Source organism: Oncorhynchus mykiss, chromosome 32 (assembly GCF_013265735.2).
Source record: "Oncorhynchus mykiss isolate Arlee chromosome 32, USDA_OmykA_1.1, whole genome shotgun sequence".
NCBI lineage: Eukaryota > Metazoa > Chordata > Actinopteri > Salmoniformes > Salmonidae > Oncorhynchus > Oncorhynchus mykiss.
In genome coordinates this window covers 26,044,392-26,061,720 of record NC_050572.1, presented here as the reverse complement: position 1 = coordinate 26,061,720, position 17,329 = coordinate 26,044,392, and the positions used below count along the sequence as shown (strand labels likewise).

The window sequence follows — 17,329 nt, the reverse complement described above, 5'->3', positions numbered from 1 at the left end:
ATTATGGAAAAGGACCAGTTAGAAATGCCAGTGCCGATTTCTGGTTCCAGTCCGCCAGTGGAGGTTGAGGGAAGACGGGAAACCATGGGTTTCATACCATTCCACTGCAGTTACAAGCCCGGTCTTCCCAATTAAGGGGCCACCAACCTCCTGTGCAGTCCACCCATTCCTCAGACCCTTCATAGCAAGCCCAATGTCTCAGAATGCCCTGTAGCTTACATGCTCAATCAGGAACCTTGGGATAGAGTCACATTAATCCAGGATGTGATGTCTGGCTACGCAAACACCAATAGACCAAAGACTAAACTAGGAAATGTCAGTTGGCAGCAACAGGCCCTCACTTTTTTAACAAATGAAGGCAATATTTCAGATTACTCTAGCATGTAGTGCATAATGGTGAAGACAGAAAGTCAGTCGAAGTAGCATTAAATCATTTATTTTTCAGAGAGATTAACAGGCATCGTCTCAGTGTTGTGGTAGTCCCGTCCCTGGTTGACGTCGCCAGGAGCAGATGTGGTGCTTATGTCACTTTGTTGTAGGGTCATCCTCCTTGTGTGCTGGGACATCAGGACCGGCACCAACCTCAGTGAGTTGGAGTCTGCTGCTGCTTGGAGCAAGTCTATTATGGGCCACCCACAACAACAGCGCCTTCCAATTCTAGAAATTGGATAGTGGACTGGGAACATATCCCTTCTTTATGAAACCACATCAAAAGCAGATATTTAAGTGATACTGGCAATTGCCATGTGCAGGTTGACATTTATTGAGACAGTTCTGCCTCCAGGACAATACCGAGCAATTTCCACTAGATGTGCCAGATGGAAAGTCAAAATTGGCTACATTGTAACAATGTATGCTTTTAATTTAATGTTAGGCATTAGGGTTGGCAGTGAGGTTAATGTTTAAAAATCATATTTTATTACTTTGTGGCTGTGCCAGCTAGTGAACATTCTGCGGAGCCATCCCAATAAGTGCTAACCTGCTTGCCATGTGCAGGTTATTTCCCTCTAAAATAGCAGTACCATCATCCCATACATACCCTTTCAATAGGTTCCAATCTCATACTGATCCTCCTCTTCACCCAGACCCTCTTTCTCTGTGGTAACCTCAAGGTCTCCAATGGGCTCAGGTGCAGGAATCAACTCAGGGTCTGGAGTGGCCTCCAGCTCTGAGAACAGACGATTTAGCACAGAGCCTACATGCAATTATCATACATTCAAAACAGTAACGTACTGTCATTACCTCGTTGGGCGATTAGTTCTTTCTGCCTGACGAAGCCATCATATGTTGCAGAGCTAACGAGACCGTGCTTGTTGTTGGGTCCGACCCTTGGGCCCAAGGGACTAACCTCATTTTGGGATTGGGCGAAATAAGGTCCTGGAATTAAATGTAACAGATTAACACAGCTAGTGTTGGCAGAATTGCTAGCCTATAGGGATAGGAAAAGACAGGTGTCCGAAGTGGCACCCGATGACCTATAGAGTGCACTACTTTTGACCAGTGCATCATGGTCTGGGCAATAGTCTAGACATCCTGGTTGCCTCCCACACATTTTAAAAACTGGCTTTACACTTCTGTACGTACTAGAATGCGAGTTTGGCATAGATGCCTAAGTCACTACCTTAACCGGTTGAATACATACAAAATAGTAGCTAGCAAGATGGAGATCAGTTATTTTTAATGAGTGCATTATGCAAGTGGCTAGTTCGCCTCAACTACCTTCACTAAAACCACTGCAAAGGTATTCCCTGCAAAATTTGGTTTCAAATCATGACGTTCTGCCTCGTGATTTGTTGGGAGAAGTTGCCAAACGAGTCAGTCATTGAAACCAGACCCTAGTCACTGCTGTTGCCTAGGGTTGGGTTCTCAAGACTACCTGTTCAAAGGTAGTCCACTACATAAGGAATAAGATTATGCCATGTCAGAGTCAAATTACCTCTCTTGAAGTCCATGCCACGCCAAAGACTGCCAGGTGATACGGGCTTCCTGTCCCCTGTTGAGGCAGGGAAGCCAGGTATATCGATACCTCCACTCGTCCGTGGAGATAGAGGTGTACTCTTCTGTTTACTTGGGAGGACAATCATGGGGCCCAAAGTAGTAGCCTGGTCCCATACTAAAAGGACAACACATTAAACACATACATTTGCAGTCAAGACACTCAATTAGTCTTCCCCCAATTTCCATATTGGAGAAGGTCCCGCCCCTGCAATGTGTTTTGAGAAGGTGGTGATGGAATAGAGGGATTAAGATGTCAAATACACCTTTCTTGGCCTTCATCCCAATACTCCAATTGTCACCAGAGGCTGGGGGTTTGTTGCGGTAGACACGAGGTTCAAGTTGCCTACCACCTAGTCTTGGACTGAGGGGACGTTGTGCTGGAGCTTGATCAACCCCCTTCTGTCTACTCAGGCTTGGACAAGGCCCACATAGCAAATCATTCTCATCAGCAGACCTCCATCTGAAATGTATGAAAGATCTACTCATGGACCAAGAGCACACACACTTTTTAAAAGCTATGGTTATTCCAGTGAATAGGTCACAGCCCAGTAACTAAGGAAATGTGACTTATCCCACCTGCCATCAATGAAGGAGCATGCCTTGTTGCTAGGCTCTGCATGGTCCATGACAGGGACTGCCATAAGGTGGCAGGTGATGTACAGCTGTGAAAAACAGGATAAGCAAAACAAAGATGCAGAATCACAGTAGCCTACATAATGTCTGTAAATTATGTTACTGTAGAATAATTTAACTACAGTACCCATAATGGCCTCTACAACATTGTTTTTATTAAATACCGCCCTCACCTCTGCCCTGTCCTCCTGGTAGAACCTAAAGGCATCAATGTGGAACCCGAGCTTGTTGTCCTGGGTTCTACGCATGAAACCAGAGCGGGAACCAGGCAGCTGGGAATCCGTCAAGCACCTGGAGGGAGATAATATTAAAATACATATTGGGGCATCTTCCTTAGTAACCAATTAAGACATCTCAAAGAAACCATAAAAATGGTGGAAGCCCTCAAATGGCATCTTCTATCGTTCTCTACGGGCCAGCCGGATAATAGTCATTCTAAGTCATCCCCCCCCCCTGCTTACCCATCACTCTCAATGAAGACATATCTGGGGACAGAGTTGCTGTCAGGGTCCAGTGTGGCCACGCAGCTGCTAACAAAGACCCTGAGCCTGGTGTGGTGAGCAACCCTGACAGACGCCTCAATGTTGATGGGATCACCCAGGAAGTAGACTCCAGAACCCCGCTCATAGAGCCAGTCACCTGGAAAGGAAATGGCAGTAAAGAAAGACCGTACTGCAAGCGATGCGTTTCAAAGGTACGAACACGAGTCGCTATTAAAACTACCACGGCCAGAACATATTGTCAAGAGGCGCTCAACTAGTGAGCATCTAATAATGGATTAAAATGAGGGCCATGTTTAGGAGGCAAACTGTATAACGTTGCAGATAGAAGTGTCCCCAATAACAGTTGTCTGATGTGATTCTGTATTTTGCATGTCAGAGGGGCATTTGTGCTACATAGTACATTTATATCTGCCTGCGGCTATGGAACCCTGACCTGTTCACCGGACGTGCTACCTGTCCCAGACCGGCTGTTTTCAACTCGAGACAGCAGGAGCGGTAGAGATACTCTCAATGATCGGCTATGAAAAGCCAACTGACATTTACTCCTGAGGTGCTGACCTGTTGCACCCTCGACAACTACTGTGATTATTATTTGACCATGCATGAACATTTGAACATCTCCACCCGGCACAGCCAGAAGAGGACTGGCCACCCCTCAGAGCCTTTCTAGGGAGTTTCCTAGCCACCGTGCTTCTACACCTACATTGCTTGCTGATGTAAGAAGGGCTATATAAATACATTTGATATCTGAACATTCAATTCCCGGGTTTTACCAAGCTTCTGGGAGAGCACCATTGTATCCTTTTGATTTATTATCTGAATGGTCAACAAAATTGTACCCTGCGAAATGCAGCCCAGGATTTATATACCCACTTGTCATAAACTTCAATGAGAACTGCAGGGTGTCTTCAGCAGACACTGTGGCGGTGAAAGGGATCCAGGTCGGCTGGAGAGAAGAGCTGTCCAAACTGTACTTCCTGAAACAGAAAGTACAGACCGGTAAATACACCAATAGGTCAACGCAGGATTCCTATGACCGTCATACAACAGTATAGCCTAAACTCACCTTTCATAATGACACTCAATTGGGATTACAGCACCAGCCATTCGAATAACGCCATCTGGTGTGGTTCTGGGTGTATATCTGAGGAGGTTTGCGTAGATCAATGAGTCTTCGTTCAGCTGTGGAGTCACAAAGCAGCATTTAAGAGAAGGTTGTTTCAAGAAGTCAACTAGTGAATTTAAAAAAATATATATTACCATGTACTTGGTTCCACAGTCCGAAAGTGCTGCAAATATTCTGTACTCATCTCCGGCTGCTGAAGCTGTAGCCCTACACGGCTCTTGGTCTTGGTACTGTTCAACTCCAAGTCGCAGGTCATCCACGTCGATTAGATTACCGAGTTTAAACAGATCAGCCTTCACGACTATCTCCATGTAGTCTGAATGGCACGTCACAGCGACAGTTTCTACTCGAACTGGCCTTGAAACTGTTTGTTGGAGTGGAGGCTGTTTAAAGCGTGGACGATTGTCAAATTGCGGTGTTCGCCATGTGTCAGCGCTATAAGTATATGACAAAGCAGGAGAGATTAAGAAGTTTTCCACAAGTAAAAACCAAACCAGTTGCTTGAACAATAACCTGAGCGTGTTTGCCATCATGAGTCCCATGCCACCAACTAATGTGACTCTGTAGGTTAGAGGACAGCGTGCCTCTGCTATGCTACAATTGATAAAACTGAGGTAGCTTTTAACAACCAACCAGGCTGCACACCTGGGCTGGATTACGCCCTAATTTGGCCTTGCATCTGAGTAGTCAAGATCTTTAATTGGCACGCATGTTCAAATCAAATCACATTTTATTTGTCACATACACATGGTTAGCAAATGTTAATGCGAGTGTAGCGAAATGCTTGTGCTTCTGGTTCCGACAGTGCAGTAATATCTAACAAGTAATCTAACAGTTCCCCAACAACCTCAACTAATACACACAAATCTAAAAGGGGTGAATGAGAAAATGTACATATAAATATAAGGATGAACAACGGCCAAGCGGCATAGGCAAGGTGCAATAGATGGTATAAAATACAGTACATAAATATGATATGAGTATTGTAAGATATGTAAACATTATTAAGTGGCATCGTTTATAGTGACTAGTGATCCATTTGTTAAAGTGGCCAGTGATTGGGTCTCCATGTAGGCAGCAGCCTCTCTGAGTTAGTGACTGCTGTTTAGCAGTCTGATGGCCTTGAGATAGAAGCTGTTCTTCAGTCTCTCTGTCTCAGCTTCGATGCACCTGTACTGACCTCACCTTCTGGATGGTAGCGGTGTGAACAGGCAGTGGCTCGGGTGGCTGTTGTCTTTGATGATCTTTTTTTTGCCTACCTGTGACATCGGGTGATATAGATGTCATGGTGGGCAGGTAGTTTGCCCTCGGTGATGCGTTGTGCAGACCGCACCACCCTCTGGAGAGCCTTGCGGTTGAGGGCAAGCAGTTGCCGTACCAGGCTGTGATACATCCTGACAGGATACTCTCGAATGTGGATCTGTAAAAGTTAGTCAGGGTTTTGGGTGACAAGCCACTTTTCTTCAGCCTCCTGAGATTGAAGAGGCGCTGTTGCGCCTTCTTCACCACACTGTCTGTGTGGGTGGACCATTTCAGTTTGTCATTGATGTGTATGCCGAGGACATTTCCACTTTCTCAACTGGTGTCCCTTCAATGTAGGTGTTGGGGTGGGGGGGCTCCTTCAGCTGTTTCCTGAAGTCCACGATCATCTTTTTTTTGTTGACGTTGAGTGAGAAGTTGTTTTCCTGACACCACACTCTGTGCCCTCACCTCCTCCCTGTAGGCTGTCTCGTCGTTGTTGGTAATCAAGCCCACTACTGTTGTGTCGTCTGCAAACTTGATGGTTGAGTTGGAGGCGTGCTATGGCCACACAGTCGTGGGTGAACAGGGAGTACACATGGGGGCTGTGCACGCACCCGTGTGGGGCCCCAGTGTTCAGGGCCAGCGAGGTAGGGGTGTTGTTTCTTACGTTCACCACCTGGGGGAGGCCCGTCAGGAAAGTCCAGTACTCAATTGCACAGGGCGGGGTTGAGGCCCAGGGCCCCCAGCTTGACGATGAGCTTGGAGGGTACCTTGGTGTTGAATGCTGAGCTGTAGTCAATGAACAGCATTCTTAAATAGGTATTCCTCTTGTCCAGATAGGATAGGGCAGTGTGCAGTGTGATGGCGATTGCATCGTCTGTGGACCTGTTTTGGCGGTATGCAAACTGAAGTGGGTCTATGGTTGCCGGAAGGTGGAAATGATATGATCCTTGACTAGTCTCTTAAGTTAAAGCACTTCATGATGACAGAAGTGAGTGCTACGGGGCGGTAGTCATTTAGTTCAGTTATCTTTGCCTTCCTGGGTACAGGAACCATGGAGGCCATCTTGAAGCATGTGGGGACAGCAGACTGGGATAGGGAATGATTGAAAGTGTCTGTAAACACACCAGCCAGCTGGTTTGCGCATGCATAAACTTATCCTCTGCAGCAAAGGTAACTCTGGGTCTTCCTTTCCTGTGACGGTCCTCAAGAGAGCCAGTTTCATCATAGCGCTTTATGGTTTTTGCGACCTGCACTTGAAGAAATGTTCAAAGTTCTTGAAATCTTCCAGATTGACTGACCTTCATGTCTTAAAGTAGTGATGGACTGTCCTTTCTCTTTGCTTATTTGAGCTGTTCTTGCCATAATATGGACTTGGTCTTTCACCAATTTGGGCTATCTTCTGTATACCACCCCTACCATGTCACAACACAACTGATTGGCTCAAAGGCATTAAGAAGGAAAGAAATTCCACAAACAAAGTTTTAACAAGGCAGCAGGTAGCCTAGTGGTTAGAGCGTTGGTCTTGTAACCGAAAGGTTGCAAGATCGAATCCCCGAGCTGATAAGGTAAAAATCTGTCGTTCTGCCCCTGAACAAGGCAGTTAACCCAGTGTTCCTAGGCCGTCATTGAAAATAAGATTTTGTTCTTAACTGACTTGCCTAGTTGAAAAAGGCACAGCTGTTAATTCAAATGCATTCCAGATGACTACCTCATGAAGTTAAGTGAGAGAATGCCAAGAGTGTGCAACGCTGTCATCAAGGCAAAGGGTGGCTACTTTGAATAAATATAAATTGGACACCTTTTTGGTTACTACATGATTTCATGTGTTATTTCATAGTTTGATGTCTTCACTATTATTGTACAAAGTAGAAAATAATAAAAAATTAAGAAAAACCCTTGAATCAAATCATATCAAATCAAATTTTATTTGTCACATACACATGGTTAGCAGAGTAGGTGTGTCTGAACTTTTGGCTGGTACTGTATATGTGTATAAACCTTTTTGGGTCAGGGGCCCCCTAGTGTCCGGGGACCCTAAGCGACCGCTTTTGTCTGGTGCTGGCCCTGACCTTCCAAGGTGGTTTGAAATCAGATACAAATTTGATTCCTGGCCATGCGACTTGTGTCTAACGGTCAAATTTTATCTATTTGCCCTCGTGGTTTTTAGACTGCTATTTTACATATCTTGTTGCTTGCTAATTAGTCGGTTGACAAGAATATGTATTGCTTAGACAAATTATTGAATGTGCTAGAAAGCTACCTAGCTAGCTAGTTGACTGCTGTGGCAAGCCAGAAAATTGTTTCATTGTCCTTTGAGGGTTTAAGTGTTCTAACACGATAATTTTTAACATTCAAAGTAACTGGGAACATCCATGGTAGGCTTTGTCACCTTAGCTTGGAGAGTCAGCATTCCAAAACAAAGCAGCACCCACCCGTAGCACGCGCTCCAGCAGGTATATTTCACTGGTCACCCCCAAAGCCAATTCCTCCGTTGGTCACCTTTCCTTCCAGTTCTGATGCCAATGACTGGAACCTATTGCAAAAATCACTGAAGCTGGAGACTCATATCTACCTCACTATCTTTAAGCACTGGCTGTCAGAGCAGCTCACAGATCACTGCACATAGCTCAGCTGTAAATACCTCATCCCCATACTGTTATATATTTTTTGCTCCCCAGTAGCTCTACTTGCACATTCATCTTCTGCACATCACTCCAGTGTTTAATTGCTAAATTGTAATTATTTTGCCACTATGGCCAATTTATTGCCTTACCTCATTTGCACACTGTATATACACTTTCTATTGTGTTGACTGTGTTTGATTATTCCATGTGTAACCCTGTTTGTGTCGCACTGCTTTGCTTTCTTGGCCAGGTCGCAGTTGTAAATGAGAACTTGTCAACTAGCCTACCTGGTTAAAAAGGTGAAATACATACTTTTTTTGAAAGACAGATGTGAGCATTAGGCCTTGCAGTGTGAACAAGGCTCTAGTGCACTGATCTAAAAGGCAAAACCGATCCATTGGTAAGCTGTTCTATAGTCCGAGATGCTTTGGGAATATGGGCCTAGAACCCTAAGGCCATTGGCTGCATTTAGACAGGCAGCGCAATTCTGCTCATTTTTTCACTAATTGGCCTCTTGACCAATCCGATTTGAAAATCTGTTGCGATTGGTCTAAACCAATTAGTGGAAAAAGAGCAGAATTGTGCTGCCTGTCTAGAAGCAGCCATATAATTTGTGTGAATTGGCACCTGATAATTTCTCATCTCTGGCTTTTGGAAATCAGAACAGGTGCTGTGGCAATCCCGTAGCGCCTGCCCAACTAGATGCTTAAGCGTTGCAACCAGTGGTTGTGTGCCACGTCATCAAGTGCTGTATGTGGTTAGCTGATTTGTTATATACATAACCAGGCATTTTAAGATCTGGTAGGCATCTGCAATGTAGTCAGGGAGGAACTTTCCATTGATTGAGGCTAGGCCCACACCACACTAAACCCAAACACTTGGGTTTTAGCACTAAATGATCCTTCTGGACAATAGTCGAAGTCTCTCAAAAGAGGGGCGGATTATGGAAAAGGACCAGTTAGAAATGCCAGTGCCGATTTCTGGTTCCAGTCCGCCAGTGGAGGTTGAGGGAAGACGGGAAACCATGGGTTTCATACCATTCCACTGCAGTTACAAGCCCGGTCTTCCCAATTAAGGGGCCACCAACCTCCTGTGCAGTCCACCCATTCCTCAGACCCTTCATAGCAAGCCCAATGTCTCAGAATGCCCTGTAGCTTACATGCTCAATCAGGAACCTTGGGATAGAGTCACATTAATCCAGGATGTGATGTCTGGCTACGCAAACACCAATAGACCAAAGACTAAACTAGGAAATGTCAGTTGGCAGCAACAGGCCCTCACTTTTTTAACAAATGAAGGCAATATTTCAGATTACTCTAGCATGTAGTGCATAATGGTGAAGACAGAAAGTCAGTCGAAGTAGCATTAAATCATTTATTTTTCAGAGAGATTAACAGGCATCGTCTCAGTGTTGTGGTAGTCCCGTCCCTGGTTGACGTCGCCAGGAGCAGATGTGGTGCTTATGTCACTTTGTTGTAGGGTCATCCTCCTTGTGTGCTGGGACATCAGGACCGGCACCAACCTCAGTGAGTTGGAGTCTGCTGCTGCTTGGAGCAAGTCTATTATGGGCCACCCACAACAACAGCGCCTTCCAATTCTAGAAATTGGATAGTGGACTGGGAACATATCCCTTCTTTATGAAACCACATCAAAAGCAGATATTTAAGTGATACTGGCAATTGCCATGTGCAGGTTGACATTTGAGACAGTTCTGCCTCCAGGACAATACCGAGCAATTTCCACTAGATGTGCCAGATGGAAAGTCAAAATTGGCTACATTGTAACAATGTATGCTTTTAATTTAATGTTAGGCATTAGGGTTGGCAGTGAGGTTAATGTTTAAAAATCATATTTTATTACTTTATGGCTGTGCCAGCTAGTGAACATTCTGCGGAGCCATCCCAATAAGTGCTAACCTGCTTGCCATGTGCAGGTTATTTCCCTCTAAAATAGCAGTACCATCATCCCATACATACCCTTTCAATAGGTTCCAATCTCATACTGATCCTCCTCTTCACCCAGACCCTCTTTCTCTGTGGTAACCTCAAGGTCTCCAATGGGCTCAGGTGCAGGAATCAACTCAGGGTCTGGAGTGGCCTCCAGCTCTGAGAACAGACGATTTAGCACAGAGCCTACATGCAATTATCATACATTCAAAACAGTAACGTACTGTCATTACCTCGTTGGGCGATTAGTTCTTTCTGCCTGACGAAGCCATCATATGTTGCAGAGCTAACGAGACCGTGCTTGTTGTTGGGTCCGACCCTTGGGCCCAAGGGACTAACCTTATTTTGGGATTGGGCGAAATAAGGTCCTGGAATTAAATGTAACAGATTAACACAGCTAGTGTTGGCAGAATTGCTAGCCTATAGGGATAGGAAAAGACAGGTGTCCGAAGTGGCACCCGATGACCTATAGAGTGCACTACTTTTGACCAGTGCATCATGGTCTGGGCAATAGTCTAGACATCCTGGTTGCCTCCCACACATTTTAAAAACTGGCTTTACACTTCTGTACGTACTAGAATGCGAGTTTGGCATAGATGCCTAAGTCACTACCTTAACCGGTTGAATACATACAAAATAGTAGCTAGCAAGATGGAGATCAGTTATTTTTAATGAGTGCATTATGCAAGTGGCTAGTTCGCCTCAACTACCTTCACTAAAACCACTGCAAAGGTATTCCCTGCAAAATTTGGTTTCAAATCATGACGTTCTGCCTCGTGATTTGTTGGGAGAAGTTGCCAAACAAGTCAGTCATTGAAACCAGACCCTAGTCACTGCTGTTGCCTAGGGTTGGGTTCTCAAGACTACCTGTTCAAAGGTAGTCCACTACATAAGGAATAAGATTATGCCATGTCAGTCAAATTACCTCTCTTGAAGTCCATGCCACGCCAAAGACTGCCAGGTGATACGGGCTTCCTGTCCCCTGTTGAGGCAGGGAAGCCAGGTATATCGATACCTCCACTCGTCCGTGGAGATAGAGGTGTACTCTTCTGTTTACTTGGGAGGACAATCATGGGGCCCAAAGTAGTAGCCTGGTCCCATACTAAAAGGACAACACATTAAACACATACATTTGCAGTCAAGACACTCAATTAGTCTTCCCCCAATTTCCATATTGGAGAAGGTCCCGCCCCTGCAATGTGTTTTGAGAAGGTGGTGATGGAATAGAGGGATTAAGATGTCAAATACACCTTTCTTGGCCTTCATCCCAATACTCCAATTGTCACCAGAGTCTGGGGGTTTGTTGCGGTAGACACGAGGTTCAAGTTGGCTACCACCTAGTCTTGGACTGAGGGGACGTTGTGCTGGAGCTTGATCAACCCCCTTCTGTCTACTCAGGCTTGGACAAGGCCCACATAGCAAATCATTCTCATCAGCAGACCTCCATCTGAAATGTATGAAAGATCTACTCATGGACCAAGGGCACACACACTTTTTTTAAAAGCTATGGTTATTCCAGTGAATAGGTCACAGCCCAGTAACTAAGGAAATGTGACTTATCCCACCTGCCATCAATGAAGGAGCATGCCTTGTTGCTAGGCTCTGCATGGTCCATGACAGGGACTGCCATAAGGTGGCAGGTGATGTACAGCTGTGAAAAACAGGATAAGCAAAACAAAGATGCAGAATCACAGTAGCCTACATAATGTCTGTAAATTATGTTACTGTAGAATAATTTAACTACAGTACCCATAATGGCCTCTACAACATTGTTTTTATTAAATACCGCCCTCACCTCTGCCCTGTCCTCCTGGTAGAACCTAAAGGCATCAATGTGGAACCCGAGCTTGTTGTCCTGGGTTCTACGCATGAAACCAGAGCGGGAACCAGGCAGCTGGGAATCCGTCAAGCACCTGGAGGGAGATAATATTAAAATACATATTGGGGCATCTTCCTTAGTAACCAATTAAGACATCTCAAAGAAACCATAAAAATGGTGGAAGCCCTCAAATGGCATCTTCTATCGTTCTCTACGGGCCAGCCGGATAGTCATTCTAAGTCATCCCCCCCCCCGCTTACCCATCACTCTCAATGAAGACATATCTGGGGACAGAGTTGCTGTCAGGGTCCAGTGTGGCCACGCAGCTGCTAACAAAGACCCTGAGCCTGGTGTGGTGAGCAACCCTGACAGACGCCTCAATGTTGATGGGCTCACCCAGGAAGTAGACTCCAGAACCCCGCTCATAGAGCCAGTCACCTGGAAAGGAAATGGCAGTAAAGAAAGACCGTACTGCAAGCGATGCGTTTCAAAGGTACGAACACGAGTCGCTATTAAACCTACCACGGCCAAGACATATTGTCAAGAGGCGCTCAACTAGTGAGCATCTAATAATGGATTAAAATGAGGGCCATGTTTAGGAGGCAAACTGTATAACGTTGCAGATAGAAGTGTCCCCAATAACAGTTGTCTGATGTGATTCTGTATTTTGCATGTCAGAGGGGCATTTGTGCTACATAGTACATTTATATCTGCCTGCGGCTATGGAACCCTGACCTGTTCACCGGACGTGCTACCTGTCCCAGACCGGCTGTTTTCAACTCGAGACAGCAGGAGCGGTAGAGATACTCTCAATGATCGGCTATGAAAAGCCAACTGACATTTACTCCTGAGGTGCTGACCTGTTGCACCCTCGACAACTACTGTGATTATTATTTGACCATGCATGAACATTTGAACATCTCCACCCGGCACAGCCAGAAGAGGACTGGCCACCCCTCAGAGCCTTTCTAGGGAGTTTCCTAGCCATCTTCTACACCTACATTGCTTGCTGATGTAAGAAGGGCTGATGTAAGAAGGGCTATATAAATACATTTGATATCTGAACATTCAATTCACGGGTTTTACCAAGCTTCTGGGAGAGCACCATTGTATCCTTTTGATTTATTATCTGAATGGTCAACAAAATTGTACCCTGCGAAATGCAGCCCAGGATTTATATACCCACTTGTCATAAACTTCAATGAGAACTGCAGGGTGTCTTCAGCAGACACTGTGGCGGTGAAAGGGATCCAGGTCGGCTGGAGAGAAGAGCTGTCCAAACTGTACTTCCTGAAACAGAAAGTACAGACCGGTAAATACACCAATAGGTCAACGCAGGATTCCTATGACCGTCATACAACAGTATAGCCTAAACTCACCTTTCATAATGACACTCAATTGGGATTACAGCACCAGCCATTCGAATAACGCCATCTGGTGTGGTTCTGGGTGTATATCTGAGGAGGTTTGCGTAGATCAATGAGTCTTCGTTCAGCTGTGGAGTCACAAAGCAGCATTTAAGAGAAGGTTGTTTCAAGAAGTCAACTAGTGAATTTAAAAAAATATATATTACCATGTACTTGGTTCCACAGTCCGAAAGTGCTGCAAATATTCTGTACTCATCTCCGGCTGCTGAAGCTGTAGCCCTACACGGCTCTTGGTCTTGGTACTGTTCAACTCCAAGTCGCAGGTCATCCACGTCGATTAGATTACCGAGTTTAAACAGATCAGCCTTCACGACTATCTCCATGTAGTCTGAATGGCACGTCACAGCGACAGTTTCTACTCGAACTGGCCTTGAAACTGTTTGTTGGAGTGGAGGCTGTTTAAAGCGTGGACGATTGTCAAATTGCGGTGTTCGCCATGTGTCAGCGCTATAAGTATATGACAAAGCAGGAGAGATTAAGAAGTTTTCCACAAGTAAAAACCAAACCAGTTGCTTGAACAATAACCTGAGCGTGTTTGCCATCATGAGTCCCATGCCACCAACTAATGTGACTCTGTAGGTTAGAGGACAGCGTGCCTCTGCTATGCTACAATTGATAAAACTGAGGTAGCTTTTAACAACCAACCAGGCTGCACACCTGGGCTGGATTACGCCCTAATTTGGCCTTGCATCTGAGTAGTCAAGATCTTTAATTGGCACGCATGTTCAAATCAAATCACATTTTATTTGTCACATACACATGGTTAGCAGATGTTAATGCGAGTGTAGCGAAATGCTTGTGCTTCTGGTTCCGACAGTGCAGTAATATCTAACAAGTAATCTAACAGTTCCCCAACAACCTCAACTAATACACACAAATCTAAAAGGGGTGAATGAGAAAATGTACATATAAATATAAGGATGAACAACGGCCAAGCGGCATAGGCAAGGTGCAATAGATGGTATAAAATACAGTACATAAATATGATATGAGTATTGTAAGATATGTAAACATTATTAAGTGGCATCGTTTAAAGTGACTAGTGATCCATTTGTTAAAGTGGCCAGTGATTGGGTCTCCCATGTAGGCAGCAGCCTCTCTGAGTTAGTGACTGCTGTTTAGCAGTCTGATGGCCTTGAGATAGAAGCTGTTCTTCAGTCTCTCTGTCTCAGCTTCGATGCACCTGTACTGACCTCACCTTCTGGATGGTAGCGCCTTCTTCACCGCACTGTCTGTGTGGGTGGACCATTTCAGTTTGTCATTGATGTGTATGCCGAGGAACTTTCCACTTTCTCAACTGGTGTCCCTTCAATGTAGGTGTTGGGGTGGGGGGGCTCCTTCAGCTGTTTCCTGAAGTCCACGATCATCTTTTTTTTGTTGACGTTGAGTGAGAAGTTGTTTTCCTGACACCACATTCTGTGCCCTCACCTCCTCCCTGTAGGCTGTCTCGTCGTTGTTGGTAATCAAGCCCACTACTGTTGTGTCGTCTGCAAACTTGATGGTTGAGTTGGAGGCGTGCTATGGCCACACAGTCGTGGGTGAACAGGGAGTACACATGGGGGCTGTGCACGCACCCGTGTGGGGCCCCAGTGTTCAGGGTCAGCGAGGTAGGGGTGTTGTTTCTTACGTTCACCACCTGGGGGAGGCCCGTCAGGAAAGTCCATTACTCAATTGCACAGGGCGGGGTTGAGGCCCAGGGCCCCCAGCTTGACGATGAGCTTGGAGGGTACCTTGGTGTTGAATGCTGAGCTGTAGTCAATGAACAGCATTCTTAAATAGGTATTCCTCTTGTCCAGATAGGATAGGGCAGTGTGCAGTGTGATGGCGATTGCATCGTCTGTGGACCTGTTTTGCCGGAAGGTGGAAATGATATGATCCTTGACTAGTCTCTTAAGTTAAAGCACTTCAGGATGACAGAAGTGAGTGCTACGGGGCGGTAGTCATTTAGTTCAGTTATCTTTGCCTTCCTGGGTACAGGAACCATGGAGGCCATCTTGAAGCATGTGGGGACAGCAGACTGGGATAGGGAATGATTGAAAGTGTCTGTAAACACACCAGCCAGCTGGTCTTTCATGCTCTGAGGACGCGGCTAGGTATTCCGTCTGGGCCAGCAGCCCTGCGAGGGTTAACACGTTTAAATGTTTTACTCACGTCAGACACGGAGAAGAAGAGGGGCGCTGCAGTTCTTGTTAGCGGCTCGCGGCGGTGGCACTATATTATCCTCAAAGCGGGCAAAGAAGGTTTTTAGTTTGTCTGGAAGCATGACGGCGTTGTCCGTGACGTGGCTGGTTTTCTTTTTGTAGTTCGTGATTTCCTGTAGACCCTGCCACATACGTGTCATGTCTGAGCCGTTGAATTGGGCCTCCACTTTGTCCCTGTACCGGCATTTCGCTTGTTTGATTGCCTTGCGGAGGGAATAACTACACTGTTTATATTCAGCAAATTCCCAGACCTTTTTCCATGGATAAATGCGATGGTTTGTGCTTTCAGTTTTGCGCGAATGTCGCCATCCATCCACGGTTTCTGGTTAGGGTAGATTTTAATAGTCACAGTGGGTCCAACATCTCCAATGCACTTCCTTATAAATTCACTCACCGAGTCAACGTATAGGTCGATGTTATTCTCTGAGGCTGACCGGAACATATCCCAGTCCGCGTGATCAAAACCATCTTGAAGCGTGGATTTCGATTGGTCAGACCAGCGTTGAATAGTTCTCGTCACTGGTGCATCCTGTTTGAGTTTCTGCCTACATGACGGTAGGAGCAAGATGGCATCGTGGTTGGATTTGCCTGACGGGAGGGCTTTGTATGCATCGTGGAAGTTAGAGTAGCAGTGGTCGAGTGTATTACCCCCACGCAAAGCGCAATCAATATTCTGATAGAATTTAGGTAGCCTTGTTCTCAAATTTGCTTTGTTGAAATCCACAGCTACAATAAATCTAGCCTCAGGATATATGGTTTCCAGTTTACATAGTCCAGTGAAGTTCCTTTAGGGACATCTTGGTGTCTGCTTGAGGGGGAATGTACACAGCTGTGAAGATAACTGACGAGAATTCTCTTGTAAGGTAATATGGCTGGCATTTGATTGTGAGGAATTCTATGTTGGGTGAGCAGAAGGACTTGAGTTGCTGTATGTTGTTATGATTATACCATGAGTCGTTAATTATGAAGCATACACCCCCACCCTTCCTCTTCCCAGAGAGGTGTTTAATCTCTGTTGGCGCGATTCATGGAGAGGCCCTTTGGCTGAACCGATTCCGACAACATATCCCGAGAGAGCCATGTTTCCGTGAAACAGAGAATGTTACAATCTCTGATCTCTCTCTGGAAGGCAACCCTTGCTCGAATTTCGTCTACATTGTTGTCAAGACACTGGACATTGGAGAGTAGTATACTCGGGAGCGGTGGGCAATGTGCACGTTTACGTAGCCTGACCAGGAGGTCACTCCGTCTGCCCCTTCTGCGGCGCCGTTGTCTTGGATCAGCTTCTGGGATAAGATCCGTTGTTCTGGATGGTGGTCCAAACAGAGAATACGCTTCGGGAAAGTCGTATTCCTGGTCGTAATGTTGGTAAGTTGGTGTCGCTCTTATATCCAATAGTTCTTCCTGGCTGTATGTAATAAGACTTAAGATTTCCTGGGGTAAGAAATAATACATAAAAAAAACAAAATACTGCATAGTTTCCCAAGGACTCGAAGCGAGGCAACCATCTCTGTCGTCACCATCAGAGGAACAAGGCCATCATGTTGGTCGCGTTCCTCTGCCCAGGCGTCACTGATACATTTCAGATCTTAAAATGCCTGGATAGGTATTTTACTTATCTGCTAACACAGCATATGTTATAGCAATCTGTATTGAAGGGAAACCAAATATTTTTGTATGCTTCTGCTCTTTCACCAATTTGGGCCGAAAACGGTTAATTACTAGGAGCGCCAAGTCTAGGTCCAAGAGGCTTCTAAATAGCTTCCACTCTTAAGCCATTAGACTCCTGAACATCTAATCAAAATGG

General features: G+C 45.5%; 2 protein-coding genes across 10 annotated transcripts; both read right to left on the bottom strand.

Annotated features, from left to right (window-relative positions):
- Window positions 1-420: 420 nt before the first annotated feature.
- Window positions 421-4,868, bottom strand: LOC110488177 (zona pellucida sperm-binding protein 3). 5 transcript variants are annotated; one of them, XM_036971612.1, is made up of 11 exons: window positions 4,395-4,868; window positions 4,201-4,316; window positions 4,008-4,111; window positions 3,093-3,270; window positions 2,805-2,922; window positions 2,575-2,660; window positions 2,262-2,458; window positions 1,937-2,113; window positions 1,243-1,377; window positions 1,040-1,168; window positions 421-693 (listed from the first exon to the last, which is right to left on the bottom strand). In XM_036971612.1, the coding sequence occupies exons 1-10, from the start codon at window positions 4,800-4,802 to the stop codon at window positions 1,044-1,046; spliced, it is 1,644 nt and encodes a 547-aa protein (XP_036827507.1). In that variant the 5' UTR covers window positions 4,803-4,868; the 3' UTR covers window positions 421-693; window positions 1,040-1,043. The 5 variants fall into 5 exon arrangements, with proteins under 5 accessions (XP_036827507.1, XP_036827506.1, XP_036827505.1 ...); XM_036971611.1 differs by having other exon boundaries at window positions 421-690; XM_036971610.1 differs by having other exon boundaries at window positions 421-676.
- A 4,621-nt stretch (window positions 4,869-9,489) lies between these two features.
- On the bottom strand, window positions 9,490-13,941 carry LOC118946515 (zona pellucida sperm-binding protein 3-like). Of its 5 annotated transcripts, none has more exons than XM_036971635.1 (11): window positions 13,468-13,941; window positions 13,274-13,389; window positions 13,081-13,184; window positions 12,155-12,332; window positions 11,871-11,988; window positions 11,641-11,726; window positions 11,326-11,522; window positions 11,001-11,177; window positions 10,309-10,443; window positions 10,106-10,234; window positions 9,490-9,762 (listed from the first exon to the last, which is right to left on the bottom strand). In XM_036971635.1, exons 1-10 carry the CDS (start codon window positions 13,873-13,875, stop codon window positions 10,110-10,112), a joined length of 1,644 nt encoding a protein of 547 aa, XP_036827530.1. In that variant the 5' UTR covers window positions 13,876-13,941; the 3' UTR covers window positions 9,490-9,762; window positions 10,106-10,109. The 5 variants fall into 5 exon arrangements, with proteins under 5 accessions (XP_036827530.1, XP_036827529.1, XP_036827528.1 ...); XM_036971634.1 differs by having other exon boundaries at window positions 9,490-9,759; XM_036971633.1 differs by having other exon boundaries at window positions 9,490-9,745.
- Window positions 13,942-17,329: the final 3,388 nt, after the last annotated feature.

Coding starts and splice junctions, on each gene's coding strand:
- LOC110488177 (XM_036971612.1), bottom strand. CDS start 4,802: ATGGGACTCATGATGGCAAACACGCTCAGGTTATTGTTCAAGCAACTG. Junction 3,271..4,007: donor CTCATTGAAGTTTATGACAA/GTGGGTATATAA, acceptor TTTCCTTTCCAG/GTGACTGGCTCTATGAGCGG. Junction 2,114..2,261: donor TGGGATGAAGGCCAAGAAAG/GTGTATTTGACA, acceptor TTGTCCTTTTAG/TATGGGACCAGGCTACTACT.
- LOC118946515 (XM_036971635.1), bottom strand. CDS start 13,875: ATGGGACTCATGATGGCAAACACGCTCAGGTTATTGTTCAAGCAACTG. Junction 11,523..11,640: donor TGCTCCTTCATTGATGGCAG/GTGGGATAAGTC, acceptor CATACATTTCAG/ATGGAGGTCTGCTGATGAGA. Junction 10,235..10,308: donor AGAACTAATCGCCCAACGAG/GTAATGACAGTA, acceptor GTCTGTTCTCAG/AGCTGGAGGCCACTCCAGAC.